The 18,201-nt window shown below is 54.3% G+C and overlaps 1 protein-coding gene across 2 annotated transcripts in view; it reads right to left on the bottom strand.

The window, feature by feature from the left end:
* Positions 1-18,201, bottom strand: part of SBNO2 (strawberry notch homolog 2 (Drosophila)) — a 41,499-nt gene that overhangs the window by 12,395 nt on the left and 10,903 nt on the right. Inside the window, exons 1-8 of one of the 2 annotated variants that reach the window (XM_006764797.2) lie at positions 8,557-8,745; positions 4,642-4,803; positions 1,811-1,894; positions 1,418-1,514; positions 836-990; positions 519-652; positions 346-436; positions 115-257 (exon numbers count right to left, since the gene is read on the bottom strand). In XM_006764797.2, the coding sequence (XP_006764860.1) occupies positions 115-257; positions 346-436; positions 519-652; positions 836-990; positions 1,418-1,514; positions 1,811-1,894; positions 4,642-4,803; positions 8,557-8,601 (911 nt within the window). In that variant the 5' untranslated portion in view covers positions 8,602-8,745. Of the gene's footprint in view, positions 1-114; positions 258-345; positions 437-518; positions 653-835; positions 991-1,417; positions 1,515-1,810; positions 1,895-4,641; positions 4,804-8,556; positions 8,746-18,201 lie in introns of those variants that run through there. The other variant, XM_006764796.2, reaches the window with a different exon arrangement.

Below are 18,201 nucleotides of genomic sequence, written 5' to 3' on the forward strand. Positions count from 1 at the left end.
CCCCTTGGTGCCTTGTCCCCTCCTCTATTGTACCTGTTCCCTCCAACCCCCTCCCACCCTCCGGTGCCCCTCTGCCCCCTCCTTCCTTCCCACCCCTCAGTGGGCTAGGATACCACGCCATCAAAGGCCGCCCCACACCATTCTAGGATCTGCCTGATTCGAGTGCGATGCTGCCCACCAGCCTGGCTCTCCCCAATCAGGGCGGAGTAGGTAGCGAACAGGACACCCTCTGAGGTAGTGTTGTCACCATACTTGATCTGGGGAGAGGGGTGGGTATAGGCACGTTTGCAAGGTCACCAGGACCCACCCCTCGCCAGGAGATGGGGGAGAGGGCCACCCACCCACCTTGCTCAGCGCGTGCACCGAAATGTCAGGGGCATTGATGTCGCGCAGGTCACGCTCAGCATCGTACTTCAGATCGTTGGAGACACTGAACCTGGAGGGTGCAGGCTGGTGGGTGTCAGCTATCCCCCACACCCCCTGGTCCCGTCCACCCCATGTACAGGGGGGACACTCACCACAGGGACTTCTTGCGGCCCCGCAGGTAGTTCTCAAGGATGATGCCAGCCACAGTGCGCCCTTTGCCCACGCCAGCACCATCGCCGATGAGGAAGCCCGCACGCTGCCCACTGGGGAGCAGGACCTCGTGTTGCTGTAGGTGTGTGGGGCAATGATCAGGACCCCCCCCACAGGATGGAGTCAGGTGGGCACCAAGACACCCCCGCCCTATGGGATGGATTGGGTGGGCACCAAAAACCCCCCATGGGGTACAGAGTCAGGTGGGGCATTGAGACCATTCAACTAGGAATGGGTCGGTGGGAGACTCTGGAGTCACCTGGCAGGCATAGGTGATGGCCTCCAGCTGCAAGGCAGACAGGACCCCGCTGTCCGAGGTAGGCAGGGCAAGGGTGTAGGTGATGTCTGGTGGTGGGACGCTGGACAGTGTGCTGGTCTCCACAACACGGTCTGGATGCTGCTTCCCGACCTTGGCTGGAGGGGTGTGGTCAGGGTCTTAGCTGGGCTGGACCAGGATGTGGGAGGGACCGGGATGGGGGCCAGCAGAGCAGAGTGGGGGAAGGGGGCCCATCAAAGTTTTGCACAAAGGAGAAGGGGCAGACCCATAACACTCTGACTGGGCAGGGGGGATGCTGGGCTGGGAGGAGGTGGGCTTACTTTCCATCGCAACCTCTGAGCCACCTCAGTTTCGGGCAAGGTTCAGATTACCACAATTATAGAACCACCCCTCCCTCCACCCCTAACAGGCCCACCTTCGCTGCTTCAGGGACCCTGGAACTGGGCATCTCCCTGCAGGAGCCGTGAGGCCCAGTGGGTCTGTGTAGACCTGTGGTGCCTGCTAGGGGTGTCCTCCAGGGGTCTCCTCCCACATGCCAGGGGCTAGGGGAGGCCGTGCACTCACACTTAGATGGCACATAGTCTGCATAGATCTCCGTGTGGCCCAGCTCTTCTGCCTCCTCCTCCTCCGCCTCCTCTTCCTCCTCTGGCTGACTCTGAGACTGAAGGCCGGTGTCGTCATAGTGGGGACAGTCCTGTCGCCCAGCATGGCCAGCCTCCCCCAAGAGGCAGGGGCCTGGTCCACCAGCCAGACCAGTGACGGGGGTGGTGGGGAGAGAGCCCACCTGTCTCCTCCCCCAATATGGTACCTCCCAGGACCTCAGTTTTCCCACCGGTAAAATGGGCAGACCTTGCTTCTAAGCCAGCCCAGGGTCTGACACATAGTAGGTGCCTGAGTGTGAATGGCCCTCCCTAGTCCCAGGAGGGGTGGGCAGGGTTGGGGAAGGGCCCAGCTCACCTGGTAGCTGACGAGAAGTGGGGTGCTGGAGAGGGAGGACACAGGATCCTCAAGGCCAGTAAATGGCCCACCGGGCAGGAACAACTGGAGGAGAGATGAAGGGGAGAGTGGACATGAGCCTGCAGGCTGGACATGCCAAGGAAACACCTGGATAGGACCACTGGCCTAGACTCAGGTTTTCCATGCCATCCTCATGCCCTCTGCCCAGGACTCGCTGTCTGCCTCCTTCCTGCTGCCTGCCAGCTAGTTCTGGTGGCCAAGACCTACTATGTGGCTACAAAATATCCTTCATGGAAGTAACATGGGCCATCCTCCCCAGCCCCACACAAACCCCCACCATCTCAAGACCGATGACTGTGAGTGCTGGATGCCCTGGACCACGAGTGTCATTTACAGCCTCAGAGGGACAAGGGTCACCAGGAGATTCAGTAATGTGATAACCAACTTGATTTTATGACTCCAGTTTTTTCCAAAGGCTGAGAACATGGCCAAAGTTTTCATATATATATATTATTGGTTTCAAAGAGGGAAGGAGCAGGAGAGAGACAGAAACATCAATGAGAGAAAATCATTGAATCATTGATTGGCTGCCTCCTGCATGCCCCTTACTGGGGATTAAGCCCACAACCCGGGCATATGCCCTTGACCAGAATTGAATTTGGGACCCTTCTGTCTGCAGGCCAACACTCTGTCCACTGAGCCAAACCGGCTATGGCCAAAATTTTCTTTACTTTTTTAAAAAAAATATATTTTATTGAATTTTTACAGAAAGGAAGGGAGAGGAATAGAGAGTTAGAAACATCGATCAGCTGCCTCCTGCATACCTCCCACTGGGGATATGCCCGCAACCAAGGTACATGCCCTTGACTGGAATCGAACCTGGGACCTTTCAGTCCATAGGCCGACACTCTATCCACTGAGCCAAACCAGCTAGGGCCAAAATTTTCTTTTTAAGAGACTAAAATGCCTTGGCTCAGTTGGTGGGAGTGTGGTCCTGTGCACTGAAAGGCTATGTGCTTCGGTTGCGGGTTGGATTCCTGGCCCTGGTTGGGGCACATTCAGGAGACAGCCGGCCTCTGTTTCTCTCTCACATCAATGTTTATCTCTCTTTCTCCCACTCCCTCTTCCCTCGCCTCTCTAAAAATCAGTGAAAGTGTCCTCAGGGAAGTTAGAAACCTATGCTCACGTCCCTCTCCATTTTTTTTCTTTAAACTAACAAAAACAAACAACCTCAGCCAGGTTCCCAGAAGGCTGAGTCAGGGTTCCGGGAGGGTGGGCTGGCTCGCTGCATGGTGTGAGTGTTGGGTTTCGGCTGCCCTCACACCCTCTTCCCAGGAGCAGGAAGCCACCCAAGGGCCCTGGAAGGCATGAGTAATGCCCCTGTCCTGCTGGGCCCTTTCACCCAGACACTGAGATGGGTCTGAATTGTCTACCAAAGCTGCCAACGACAGGGACCTCCCTGGGCTGCCCTGGACACTCCCTGTCCCCCTGCAGGCTCCATGCTTGGTGCCCCCACTGCCTGGTCCTGGGCATATGCTGGAGTCTGGGCCTGGCATACCTGGGGAGCTGACCTTGGGGTCCATCAGGCTAGTTCCTATCATAGGGTCTGTTTTTTAAAAATATATATTTATAATAAAAAAAAGTGTAATATGCAAATCGACCGAACGGCAGAACAACAGAACGACTGTCCAGACGACCATGCTATGACACGCACTGGCACCAGGCCAGCCAAGGCAGGTGCGATGTGATTGGTCAGGGGGCCCACCATCGCCCAGGCCACCAGCCAGTGGGGCAATCAACAAGGGGGCTCTGCAATCGCCCCAAAGAGGGAGGCCCAGGTCACTGGCTGGGAGATGACTGATCAGGGGGGGCTCCGCAGAACCAGGAAATCGGGGGTGTGTGATGGCGGACATGGGCAGCGCCAGCAGCCAGGGCTGCAAAAGCCTACCCTTGCATGGATTTCATGCATCGGGCCTCTACTATATATATAAAATACATTTTTATTGATTTCAGAGAGGAAGGGAGACGGGGAGAAAGATAGAAACATCAATGATGAGAATCATTGATTGGCTGGCTGCCTCTTGCACACCCCCTACTGGGGACCTAGCCAGAAACCTGGGCATGTGCCCTGACCAGGAATTGAACCGTGACCTCCTGGTTCATAGGTCGACACTCAACCACTGAGCATGTTACACCGGCTGGGCATCACAGGGTCCTTGCAGGAGCTGTTCCTGCCACCTGTCCTGGCCAATGACTCCTCCAGCCCGCAGCCCCAAATGGCCTCTATAGAGGGATTCCCACCACCTTTCTATCCCATCATGTGACTTTGTTTAGCAAGCCCAGGATCTTTCCCCCTCAGCACAGCTGAAATTGGGGCTGAGTCATTCTCTGTAGGGGGCTGACCCAAGTACTGTGGAGGATAGAGCAGCATCCCTGGCCCCCACCCTCTTGGTGCCAGGAGCACCCCCAGTTGTGACAACAACAGATGTCCCCAGACATGGCCCAGTATTCCCTGGGGGCAGGACCATCCTGGGTGAGAACCATGAGAAATGACATTTTGCTCATATCCTGGGGACCCCCATCTCCCCAGCAGGCCCAACACAGAGCAGGGCGTGGAGACTGAGCCACTGGAGGCACAGGAGGGGGGGTGCCTGGCTATGACAGCACCTACACAGAAGGGGGGGCAAGGTGCCCAGCATAGGAGCTTCCTCCGCAAACACTTGCATTTTCTGGGCTGTACAGGAAACGTGAGGACCCTGGACCAACAGCCTCATCAGCGTCTGAACAGCCCTGACCTGTCTGCTGGCACGGAGGCCTCAGGGTGAACTGACCTTGTCTTGGGCGGAGGGGCCGGTGCTCACGTCCCAGATGGTGGGCACCTGGCTGAGGCTGTCGGCGGGCAGGAAGTCAGGGGTATCTGCGATGTCCGAGAGGGAGTCCACAGATGAGGAGAAGATGGAGGCGTTAGAGAGGTCATCGAGGTACGAGGATTCCTGGAAGACAGGCTGGGTGAGGGCACAGCCAGGGCGGCCCCATGACAGGTGCAGGAGGGGTTAGCGGCAGATGCTGCTCAGCCACGAGAGGAACAAGGCTCTGACACTGGCCACAACGTGGATGAATCCTGAAAACACGGCACTTATGAGAGAAGCCAGACCCCATGAGCTGTGCACTGACCCCACTGAGTGACACTAGAAGGTGACACCCGCTTCATGCCTTCTCTGGACCATTCCTGTGTGGGTGACACTAATGCAGGGATTTGTCAGGACTAAGGGGCCCTGCACCTTTGGGAGAAGCCTGCTGCATGGAGTTTACACACAGTTTATAAATGTAAATTTAAAGAAAATCAGGAATGTCAGGCATTCGTGCTGTTCCACACCCCCATCCCTCAGTCAGAGGCACCAAGTGCCTGGCTTGCACTGGACATCGGGACATGTGGAGACCAGCCCTCAGGGGTCCTGGACAGGCAGGGGGCAAGCCCCCAACCAGACTTCCCTGCAGTGGGTATCTGTTTGGCAGACAGGGACCTGGAAAGACCAGGAGCTGGGGAGGGTGCAGGCGAGCAGCCCTCAGCCAACACTACCAGGAGAAAGCCCTTCAAGAACCTCCCAGATGCGCACCTCCCCTCCAGCCTGCTGAGCCGAAGCCATAGAGGGCCAGGCACACTGACATCAGGCCCTAAGCATTTCAGTCAGTCTGTGGGAGCATTTCCTGAGCAGGCAGGGCCAGTGGCCTTGGCAGAGGCCACAGTGAGGATCCAGGCAGGGCTGCCCTTCTGGAGCCCCAGACCCTGTGCACCACTTACACATTGGAGGCACTGAAGAGCTAGGGCCAGGTGTGCTGGGATACATGGGTGAAGACAGAAGAATGGCTGATGTGTGGGGGGACTCAGGGCTCAGTTTGATGGACTCCAGGGAGGAAGGGGACCCTGGAACCTACCCTAATGCACCTGTGATGCCACAATTAACTGGTCTGGGTCTCAGCCAGTGCCCAGGCCTAACCCATGCCCCTGTAGGCCTATTTTCCTGGCTCCCCTCTCGGCAATCTGAATCAGATTCCTATTCCGGGGGGTGGGGGGCTGGGGGGATCTGCAGGCAACCTCATCAGCTTCCCAGAAGTTCTGACTCTGACACCAGTGTATATACAGTCCAAGAAAGAGGCAGCTCCAAGGGAATGGGTGGGGAGGGGAGAGAACTGGGTTCCACCCAGCAGTCTCCCCTGAGATGGCTGGATGCAAGGGCTGTCTTACCCATCTGCTGGACAAGATCGGTCCTGGTGCCAACCAGGAGTCAGGGGGCCTTGAATGAGCCTCCTGCTACCTACCCTTCAGAGCCCTGGCCATCTGTGCACACAGGGAGCCATAGGGGCCAGCCACACATACCCATGTGTGCAAGGAGAGAGCTCAGACCACCAGGCCATTCCTCACCCCTGCCTGCCCCCCAGCTGCAAGCAGCCTGGATCCATGTGGGGGTGGGAGCAGGAGGCAGTGCAGACCCAGCCCCCCCTGCACCCCCCTCCAGCTGGCAGGACTATGACCTGGACAGTCAGAGGAAGAGGCGGGGCCTTCGGCTGCCCCATAGAAGGCAGGACCTGCTCAGGCACCACAGATGGTGGCGTGGGTAGGTTAATAAAAGCTCCAAGTTCCAGGACAGAGGCAGGAACCGAAGGGGGTGCACTTTGAGGCTCCTGGGGTGTCTAGCCCACTCATGCAAGAGCCCAGCAACTCACAGACCAGCGCAGCTGTCTCAGGGGAAACTGAGACAACTATGGGTGAGCCTGGCCCTACAACCCTCAAGCTGGACCTCCCTTGGGCTCTACCCCTCCCAGGTCAGAGGTGGTCAGAGATGGCCCAGCCCAAGCCTGGTGGCCAATGCCAAGGAGAGCCAGGCTGTAAGTCTTGCAACCTGGTCTCTATAAGTGACAGGGCCAGAGACTCCAGCAGGCTGGACAGGATGGGGTCTGGGTGCAGGTGCGGTAGCCAGATATCTTGGCTGAAATCCCTCTGGGGCCACATCTGAGCAGGTCCGTGATGGGTACTGCCTGAGCCTGGTCAGAGTGATGCTAGCTCCTGAGACCCTGAGAGGTGGCCCTGCTTTCTGAAGGCAAAGGGTCCCTGAGCGGTGGGCAAGGCTGGGGGTCAGAGAAGGACGACTGGTCCTGGGAAAATGTGGGTGTGCAGAGTTCCCCTCCTGAGCGGACAGTGGAAGGGGAGGGCACTTCCCAGTGGAGAAGCCTGATTAGTGCCCCAGCCAGGAGATGAGGATCAATGTTAGCCATGAGGAACCATGGAGACACAGGGACCCTGATGTGGCAAATGAGTAGGGCACATTCCTCAGTGCAAACATGAGAAAGACACCAGAAAACCCCGATGGGGGACATCCTGTAGGACACAACAGCCCAGGGCATCCGCATAGGAAAGAGGAGAAACCGACTCAGTTGGGGGGCGGGGGGCTAAGGGGACACGATGATTGAGTTATCACAGGGGATCCTGATGGGGTTCTGGGGCAGAGAGATGCCATCAGGGGAAACGGAGGAAATCTAGTAAATATAGACTGGTTATTAATTTTGTCTCAGTCCTGGCTCATTAGCTGTGACAAAGGTACTGCAGGGGCAGGGGGACTGGGCAGGGCACACTGGAATATACACCATCTGTAATAATTCTGTGAATCTAAAACTGTTTTAAAAATATCTGTTAAGTGGGTGCTTTTACCCCACTCTGTGGACACCACCTCCAGATGCCCAGACCAACAGCTAGCAATGTGGGGGCTCCCAGATTCTCAGGCAAAGTGAGGAGGGGCCTCATGCAGGTCACCACAGATCAGGGGAGGTAAGCTCCACTCCCTGTGCAGGGTGGGCAGCTGGATGGGGGTGAGAAGGGATCTCTCCCTGGTGGGCTGCCTGCCCACCAGCTTGTGTGGGGACCTGATTCCCAGCAGCCACCAGCAGACCCCCAAGACCACTCAAATCCAGAACCGCCCTCCCTGGGTCCCTACCTGGAACACCTGCTTCCCAGACCCCAGACCCCAGACTGTTCTTCCTGCTGCAGGAATGGAGAGGGAGCCAGCTGTTACCCAGGAGAGTGTGGGGTCACCCGCTGTGGTTACCATATCTGCAGCATTTTGGGGGTCCCCTGGACCAGGTGAGGAGCTGTCTAAGACAGTAACCCTCCTCCCAGCCCAGCTGGATGGGACAGGACGGCCCCTCCACCTGACCGGGCTGTGGGCCTCCTCTAGGAAATGATCTTCAAATGGGTTTTTTCACTGCCTCCCCCGACCCCTCCCCCAACCCCCCGCAGGGACTAACCACTTGCCTGGGTCATAGGGAGAGGAGTTAGATACTCATTCCTACCTGTCCAGTCAGACCCCATCCCAAACCGTGTCCGCTGCTGCTGGCAGAGACTCTGATAGCTGCCCTAGGACATCCCAGAGCCCACAAAACTCTCAAGGTCCAAAGCCAGGAACACCCAGATCAGAGCAGGCACACAGACACAGCCCTTCCCACCTCCCCCGCTGGCCAAAAGCACTTTCATTTTGCAGCGCCTCCCTGACCCCTCCCCTCGTCCCAACCCACAGTTCTCAGAAAACTCCTGCAGATCCACTGCCCCTGCCAAAAAAGCCAAAGGGAGCCAGGAGGACCAGGGGGAGGGGACGCCCCAGGTCTGGTGGGTCCAGTCAGTCCTCACAATGGCCTGATCTGCCTGCCAGGTGGGAGGGGACCGATTGACCCCTGAGGCAAAGCGGGAGGGTTACCTTGTTGAGTGCTGCAAACTGCAGCCAGAACTGCAGCTGGGACATGGCTTGGCCACCGGTGGGTCCCCTGGAAGGAGCACTCCCTCATGACCTTCGGTGCTGGGCCCGCAGATGGCTCTGCTCTCAGCCCTCAGCCAGGCTGCATTTGCATGTTGGTTTAGTCACCACCAGCGCCTACTTCCCCTAAGGCCTGCTGACTTTCAGGAAATGATGCCTGCCTGGTAAGTCAGGGCGATTACTGGCAGTGCAGGGACAATTACTGTACAGGGCGGAATCTAGCCACAGACGCTAACAACAATGCACCAGCCCGCCAGGTTGCGCCCTGCTGGTCCCGGGTGCCCCGTCCACTGTGGCCAGGCTCCTCTGCAGGGACTCAGGGTTCAGATGGGATGCTGGGGGGCACAGCTGGGACCCCCAGGCAGACCCTCCCCACCCTGCCTCAGTTTTCCCACACCGGTGGTGTACTGGGTTCTGTTCTACCTGGCCTCCTCCCCTTGACAGTTGGGCCTGGTAGGGACCCTCTGCTGCTCCTGAGATGCCCATGGCAGTGATGCTAAGGGGCATAGGTCCCCAGAACACGGGGAGGAGATAGGTCCATCCCACTCTTACACATCCCCCACACCTTCGTAGGCCCAGCATCCCAGCTCTTCAGCCTGGACCCAGGTCCATGGCCTTCACCTGCCACCCGGAGCCATCACCAGTGCCTCCTGGGCACCCCAAGGCCTTTGCCCATGCTAGGACTCTGCCTAGAGCTCCTCCTTTTGGCACCCAGGCCCACCCTGCTCCTTATCCTCCAGACTTGCCAAGGGCTCTGCCTGCCCCCGAAGCTCCGTTCCTCCCCATGCCACCTACCCTGCCTCCCTCAGTCCAGCACAGGACCAGGAAGGGCTGGTGGGCAGGGTAGGCAAAACCATCATACCCTGTGGGCTCAGAGCCTTGGCACAGGTACCCATGCAGGGGGAATGACTGTTTAGATCACTCCTCACAGGCTGAGAAGAGGGACCCTGGGCCTCCCACCGAGTCAGGGAGAATGAACAGTCACAGGGTCCAACCCTGCAGTCCAATGAGGCCCCCACAGCAGCCCCTATCCTGTCTCCCCATACAGCCAGGGGGCAACACAGACCCCAACAACAGAGAAAGTTGTGGGATGTCCCACCAGGCCCTGGCTGCCATGGGTGGGAGGAAGCAAGTTCATGAAAAGATACTCAACACCACAGGGCAACAGGGAAAGGGAGGTCACAAGTGAGATGAGATACACTGCACATCCAACGGAGTGCTCAACTCAAACAAACGACAGTGACAGTGCTGGTGAAGACGCAGCAGAGTCGGAACCTCCAACTAACTGGTGAGAACATGCAATAAGCATCTCTCTGTAAAACAACGCCCACTTCCTCCAAAGATCACAGTCACCACATGACCCGGCAATGCCACTGTTAGGTCCATCCAAAAGAAATGCAAGCATGGCAACAGAAACCCGTACACACAATCACTGAGGCCAGTCACAACAGCCACCAGCTGGAAACAACCCAAATGTCCAGCAACAGATGAATGCGACCCAAGCACACACTGCGGTATTACTCAGCCGTCAAAAGGAGTGAAGTGCCCTGGTTGGTGTGTCTTAGTTGGTTGGAGTGTTGTCCCATACACCAAAAGGTGGCGAGTTTGAGTCCCGATCAGGGCGCATACCCATGTTGTGGGTTCGGTCCCCGCTTGGGTTGTGTGCAGGAGGCAACCAATCAGTGTTTCTCTCTCACATGGATGTTCCTCTCTCCCTCTCACCTTTCCTCTCTCTTTAAAATCAATTAAAAGAACAAAGAGTAAAGCACTGACACTTGCTACAACTTGGATGGACCTTGAAAACATGATGCTCAGTGAGAGAAGCCAGACACAAAAGGCCACACAATGTGTAATTCCATTTACGTGAAATGTCCAGAACAGGCAAATCCACAGGGACAGGAAGTGGGTTAGTGGTTGTCAGGGGCTGGGGATGACTGTTAAGGGGGATGAGGCGAAGAAATGTCCTACAAGAGAGAGGTGATGGGAGAGAGGTGATGGGCCTGGCCATCGTGGCTCAGTGGTTGAGTGTCCACCTATGAACCAGGAGGTCACGGTTTGATTCCCGGTCAGGGTATATACCTGGGCGTACAGGAGGCAGCTAATCAATGATTCTCTCTCATTATTGATGTTCTATCTCTCTCCCTCTCTCCCTTTCTCTCTGAAATCATTAAAATATATTTATATTAAAAAGGAGAGGTGATGGTTGCATAAACATTGTGAATATACTTTAAAAGGGTGAGTCTTAAGGTATGTGAATTCTGTCTCAATTTTAAACAGAATTATTTGGAATCTGGAATGAAAGGAAAACATAATTATAAACAAAATAAAAAACCCACACCAAACTTTTTATTATGAGATTTAATGGGCATAAAATTTGTCAAGTTGCTAGCAAAGTTTGTAACCTCTGCTTCTCATTATCTCGTCACCAGATGGTTGACCAACTGGCAAAGGTGACCTGAAGGAGACAGGGAAGCCCAGGCTGTAGCTGGTGGTCCCAGGACAAGGAAGGGCCCCTCTCTAGGGAAGTCATCACCCACTGGGTTCCTGGCCACCTCACCCACCCCTCAGTCTGGCCTGCCAATGGCCCTACCATCCTGGCCACCAAGGGCTGTGGGTCTTGGATGGGACTGGAAAGGGCATGGGGGGGAGGGGGCTGAGTCAGAGCAGAGGTCCTGTGAAAGTGAAACAGGTGACCTGGGTGCCAGTCACGCTTAAGGACATGGATGGCTGTGGATCCAGCCCCATGAGTGTGGCTGGTTCCTGTCTAGTGTCTCTCTGAGCTGTGGGGTTGCCCAGCTAGTGGTCCCTAGGTTGACCCTCCATCACATGGCTGAGTACAGAAGGGTAGGCGTGGCCCAACTGCCCCAGGTTTCCTGAGAATCCTCCCACCCCCATCTGTTTTTGAGGTCTCACCCCTTACCTTCTCCACCTATCCCACCAGTTTCTTTACATACACTCAAGTGCTCAGGCGACCACATGCCTGGGCCACAGATGGCCTGTCTGTCCCCGAGTTACAGGAAGTTCAGTTGAGGCTGGCAAGTGAGCAGCACACCTCACTGCTAGAATATTCCTGTTGAGGGCTCAATTGTGTCCCCCAAAATGACAGGTTTGAGTCCTAACCTGTGAACTGGTCCTTATTTGGAAATAGGGTCTTTGCAGATGTAATTAGCTAAGATGGGGTCCACTGGATTAGGGTGGCCCTAACGCAATGACTTATAAGAATAGGGAAATTTGGACACAGACACACAGGGAGAGGCAACATGAAGACAGAGGCAGACACCACCATGATGCAACCACAGCCCAGGATGCCTGGAGCCCCCAGAAGCTGGGAGGGGCAGGAAGCACCCTTCTCTGAAGCCTCAGCGGGGAAAGTAGCCCTGCGACACCTCCTCCTCAGACATCTGGCCGCAGAAATGGGAGGGTGTAAATCTCTATGGTTTTAAGCTGCCAGGTTTGTGGCACTTTGGTGGGATAGCCCAGGACACTCACCCCTACAACCCTATAGAAAGCTCTGCTCTGTCAGCCCATCAAAGGAACGGTTGCCTGGAGTGGGCCCAGAGGCCTCACCAGCACGCCACCCTTGACTGCTTTCCAGCAGTGCAATCAAGAGGGGCTGGACCCTCTAGGAATCTGTGGGACAGCCCCTGGATTCCCAAACCTCCCTCATCTCTTTGTTCCCTGGTGTCTGCGTACCCCGACTTCCACACAGAGACCCTTTAGAGATACCCCCTCCCACAGGGTCCTGGCCCTCAGCACAGACCTTGGAGGGGTTTCTGGCCATGGCCGAGTGTAAACCAACAGGCTCTTGTGAAAAAAACCCTTACGCTCTCTTTTTGTTAATGCTGGTAACTGCTAAGAACACGCTGTAAGCCAAGACCTCTGACCCCATGAAATCCATTTGCCAGTCAGTTGAGGCCACTCGCCCCTCCCCAAATAGGGAGCTGCCGAGAGTTTTTGAAGTATTTTCTGAGCCATGACCTCATCTTGGCTTCCCAGAAGCCCCGAGATGCAATGCTTCCTGTGTGTGTGTGTGTGTGTGTGTGTGTAGCATGTGGGAAAGAGACGTCTCTAGAGCCTGGCCAAGGTCCAGGTGGTCTTGGGAGGAGGTGTCAGGGCAGCATCAACTCCAGAAAATGAGCATGTGGGATGGCAGGGGGATTGAATGTGAAACCTCTCGCCCCAATCTATTTCTGACATGTCCCCAATCAGACTCAGCTACATCTGGAACACATGTCCACACAAAGGCCTGTCCACGACGTTCACAGCAGCAGGATTCACAACAGCCAAAAGGTAGACACAGCTCCAATGGATGAATAAACACGACATGGTCCATTCACATAGTAAAATATTACCCAGCCATGAAAAGGAGTGAAATGCTGATACTCCCTACAGCGTGGATGAACACTGAAAACATGACGCTCAGGGAGAGAAGGCAGACACCAAAGGCCACACAGTGTGATTCAGACACAAAAGGCCACGCAGTGTGATTCCATTTATGTGAAATGTCCAGAACAGGCAAATCCAGGAAGTGGATTTGTGGTTGTCAGGGGCTGGGGGATGGGAATGGGGGGATAACTGCTGATGGGGACGGGGTTTCTTTTTGTGGTGATGGAATGTTCTAATAGAAGTCAGAGGTAATGGGTGCACAACATAATGAGTGTACTAAAAGCCACTGAATCGTATGATATGCAAATTGTATCTCAATTTAAAAATAGCCCGGCTGGCGTGGCTCAGTGATTGAGGTTCGAACCTATGAACCAGGAGGTCAAGGTTCGATTCTGATCAGGGCACATGCCCAGCTTGCAGGCTGGATCCCCAGTGGGGGGTGTGCAGGTGGCAGCTAACCAGTGATTCTCTTTCATCGTGGATGTTTCTATCTTTCTCTCCCTCTCCCTTCCTCTCTGAAATCAATAAAAAATATAAATAAATAAATAAAATGAAGAAAGAAGAGCTGCATGTTCACATCCCCCAGTGCTCAGCACACCCCGGTGTGAGACCTCATGTGGGGCCCCTTGAGCTATTCAGGTCATCAACCAGGGACTTGGGGCCTGAGTGGCTTCATGCCAACAGGAGTTGGAAGGCCAGGAGGCCCTTCCTCCAGGAGGTGGGTGATGCAAGGGCCAAGGCAGGGAAGACACAGCATGAGCCTGGGCCAGCCTGAGTGGCTACAAGGGAGGAAGTGCTCCAATGGGGACACAGGAAAGCCCGAGCAGATGCTCCTGATTATAGCCCACATTGATATAAATGAATGAGTGAATAGCTAAGGGGAGGGGGCAGCTGTCCCTACAGAATGCTAGCTATCGCTAGAGCAGGAAAGACAACAATCTCTGTTAGACAGACACCTCGGTTACAATCGCTGTAGCCGACAGATGACAAGGTCATTCCCACCGCCACCACAGGGGCCAGGATACCTGCACAGCCTTGTGTCTCTCTTACAGGATGAAGGACAAGTAGCAGCCTGACAGTGGGCAGTGGAGGGACCCGGTGGAGCCCGCCCCAACAGAGGTCAAGGTCAATCCCAATGGCAATGAGATACATCAATACCAGGGTCTCAGAGACAAAGCAATGAGGAGACACAGGGTCTCGTCTGTGCGACTCCTGCCATAAGCACAGAGCCCCAGTCTCAGCAAGAGGCCCCCAGGAAAACTCTTCAGAGGCCTGTGTCCACCTGGCACTTGGGTCTGTCACCAGCACTGAATCAAGCTCATTTCTGACCTGTGACACATAGGCCAAGGTTATACAGGATGATGACATGCACAGAAGCTAGGTGAATGAGGGTGGCCAGGAATTCTCAGTACTATTTTAGCAACTTTTCTGTAAATATAAAATATTTTAAAATTTGCTTTGTTATGAAAACATTCAAACATTAAAAAAAAAAATAAAAGGCGCCCTAACTGGTTTGGCTCAGTGGATAGAGCGTTGTCCTGTGGACTGAAGGGTCCCAGGTTCGATTCCAGTCAAGGGCATGTACCTTGGTTGCAGGCACATCCTCAGTGGGGGGTGTGCAGAGGGCAGCTGATCACTCTCTATCCCTCTCTCTTCCTCGCTGTAAAAAATCAATAAAATATATATTAAAAAAAAGAAAAATTAAAGAAAAAAAGGCATCAGAGCTTAAATTTTCAGAGACCTGGGTCTCAGGCCCTGGGCAGGAAAGGGAAGGGTGATGGGGGACCACACCCAGCACAGCTACCTCCAGGAGGCATATGAACTGCAGAATCCCCCAGGCGGGAGGACCCCTGGTATCTGTGAAGTGGCGGCCCACAGAGGCATGGCCACCCTGCCGCCAATGTTCCTGGGCCTGGATTGGTTCCTGTTTGGAATCAAGAGAGGGACCCAATACCCCTGGGATTCCATGCAGGAGACAAGAGAAGAGCAAAGACCTCAGACAGCAAGCCAGGCGGAGACCAACCACAGGCTGGAGAACCACAGGTCTGGATGCATTCCCTGTGGAGGTGTGGGCAGAATGCTGACCCCGGGGAATTGCTCTGTGCCCTAAAGGGAAAGTGGAAGAAGCTTTCTCCTTGTAGATAACAGGAATCACAGAGTTCATCTTGCTTTTTTTTGCTTTGGCTGCCAGGAAACTTGGGAATCAAGTTTAGTTACTAGGAAGTACATTAAGGCCTATGGGTTTATATTTACTCTTCACCCCAATCCCTCTCTAGATTTTCCATTCCAATTCCTTCTGACTTACACAACAGTGGGGAATGTTTCTAGAGTGTGCCCTGGGCCTCAGGAGGGCTCTGCATGGTGTATCGGTTTCCTTTCACTGCTGTAATAAATTACCACAAACTTCCTAGCTTAAAACAACACAAGTTTATTACCTTATGGTTCTAGAGGTCAAGGGTTCGACATGGGTCTCACGGATCTAAACACAGGTGTGGCAGGGCTGGTCCTTCTGGAGGCTCCGGGGAGAATACTTTCTGACCTTTTCTAGCTTCTAGAGGCACCGCACCCCTGGCCCCTTCCTCCATCTTCACAGCCAGCAGCACAGCCTCTTCCATCTCTCTGACTCTGACCCTTTTGCCTTCCTCTTATGAGGACCCAACTAGTATAAGCACACTGGGCTCCATGGGGAATCCAGGGTTGTCTCCATCTCAGGGTCCTAGACTTAATCCCATCTGCAAAGTAATATCCACAGGTGCATGGACCAGGATGGGGACATCTTTGGGCTTGCGTTCTAACACCCGCTCAGTGAAATGCATTCTTTCTTTCTTTTGGGCTCCCCCAGCTCCCTTGTCAGGGACTCTAAAACAAACTGTATAAGCAGGGTTTTAGAGGCCAGGTGTCTCTGCCCTGCCATTGTTGCTCAGTTGGTTGGGGGTCATCCCAAGCTCCACAAGGCTACCAGTTCAATTCCCTGTCAGGGCACATGGCCGGTTGTGGGCTCAATCCTTAGTATGGGGCATACAGGAGGCAGCGGATCGATGTTTTGCTTTCATATCGATGTTTCTCTTTCTCTCTCAAAATCAATTCAATTTCAAAATCTTTAAAAAAGAGCGAGCTTGCCCTAACCGGTTTGGCTCAGTGGATAGAGCGTCGGCCTGTGGACTCACGGGTCCCAGGTTCGATTCCGGTCAGGGGCATGTACCTGGGTTGCGGGCACATCCCCAGTAGGGAGTGTGCAGGAGGCAGCTGATCGATGTTCCTCTCTCATCGATCTTTCTAACTCTCTATCCCTCTCCCTTCCTCTCTGTAAAAATCAATAAAATACATTTTTTAGCAGCTGGTCGATGTTTCTCTCTCATCGATGTTTCTAGCTCTCTGTCTCTCTCCCTTCCTCTCTGTGAAAAATCAATAAAAATATATTTTAAAAATAAATAAATAAAATAAAGAAGAGAGCTGGGTGTCAGAGGGTCAGAAGGGTCTGAGGAGCACTTGGCTTGGCCATGGGTCAGACACAGAGAAGCTTTCCAGCACTAAGCTGCCTCTAGGGGCCCAGACAGAGGCCCAGGTGCCTCAGAAGGGAGGGTCCTGGGCTCCTTGGGTAACCCAGGCTCAATCCTATGTCAGGATCCTTGACTTAATCTCATCTGCAAAGTCCCTCTGCCATATGAGGAGGCATGTCCATAGTCCCAGGACCAGGATGGGGACATCTCTGGAGCTGTCTTCAAGCCAGCCGCCATGCTGATGTCACAGCCTGAATCAGGAGCAGAGGGTGCTGTGGTGGGCCCAGTGGGAAGGGGCAGGCTATAAAGAGTCCCGAATACTAAGCTCCGTCTGGACTTCTTGGCTTGGATCACAGGCCTAGGGCTCATGGGACTCATGTGGGAGGTACCTGAGGTTGACCAACAGGGCCTCAGGACCCTTACCCTGAGCAAACTCTGATTTCATGTTTGTCTGATCCCACACTCAGCACTGGGGTGAGATTTTGCTGGAGGAAGAGTCTGCTTTATTTACTTATTTACTTACTTTTTTATTTAAATCCTCACCCAAGGATCTGGGGTGTGTGTGGATATATATATATATTTTTTAAATTGATTTCAGAGAGGAAGGGAGAGGGAGAGAGACAGAAACATCAATGATGAGAGAGAAACATCAATGGGCTGCCTCCTACACGCCCCCTGCCGGGGATTGAGCCTGCAACTCCAGCATGTGCCCTTGCCCGGAATCCAACCTGGGACCCTTCAGTCCGCAGGGCAACACTCTATCCACTTATCCAAACCAGCTAGGGCTTAAAATATTTTTTTATTTATTTCAGAGAGGAAGGGAGAGGGAGAGAGAGCTTGCACGCCCCACATTGGGGACTGAGCCCACAACCCGGGCATGTGCCCTTGACCGGAATCGAAACCAGGACCCTTCAGTCCACAGGCTGATGCTCTTTCCACTGAACCAACGCTGGCTGGGTGATACGGTGGTTTTTTTGTTTGTTTGTTTTGGTGTATGTTTGTTTTTAAAATATATATTTTTATTGATTTTTTTACAGAGAGGAAGGGAGAGGGATAGAGAGAAACATCGATGAGAGAGAAACATCCATCAGCTGCCTCCTGCACACCCCCTCCTGGGGATGTGCCCGCCACCAAGGTGCATGCCCTTGGCCGGAATCGAACCTGGGACCCTTGAGTCCAAAGGCCGAGGCTCTATCCACTGAGCCAAACCGGTCAGGGCTTCTGTCTTTATTCTTTTCCTGTCTCTCAGAGTGGAGTTGCTAGTGTAAGCCATCAGCTGCCTCCTGCACACCTCCTACTGGGGATGTGCCCGCAACCAAGGTACATGCCCTTGATCGGAATTGAACCCGGGACCCTTGAGTCTGCAGGCCGACACTCTATCCACTGAGCCAAACCAGTCAGGGCAATGTGTGTGTTTGTTTTAATTGATTTTAGAGACAGAAAGGGAGAGAGAGAGACAGACAGAAACATTGATCGGCTACCTCCCATGATCGGTTGCCTCCTGTACGCACTCCAATCGGGGATAGAATCTGCAACCTGGGTATGTGCCCTGACCAGGAATTGAACACGCAATCTTTTGATGGACTGGACGATGCTCCAACCAACTGAGCCATCCGGCCAGGGCAGTTCTGCTGCTTTAAAAGGGAGAACTGGGTCCAAGTGCCCTAACAAGGAGACTAGAGTAGGGGCAGGGCGCTACGTG

The sequence above is a fragment of the Myotis davidii genome, unplaced genomic scaffold (genome assembly GCF_000327345.1).
Source record: "Myotis davidii unplaced genomic scaffold, ASM32734v1 scaffold198, whole genome shotgun sequence".
Taxonomy (NCBI): Eukaryota; Metazoa; Chordata; class Mammalia; order Chiroptera; family Vespertilionidae; genus Myotis; species Myotis davidii.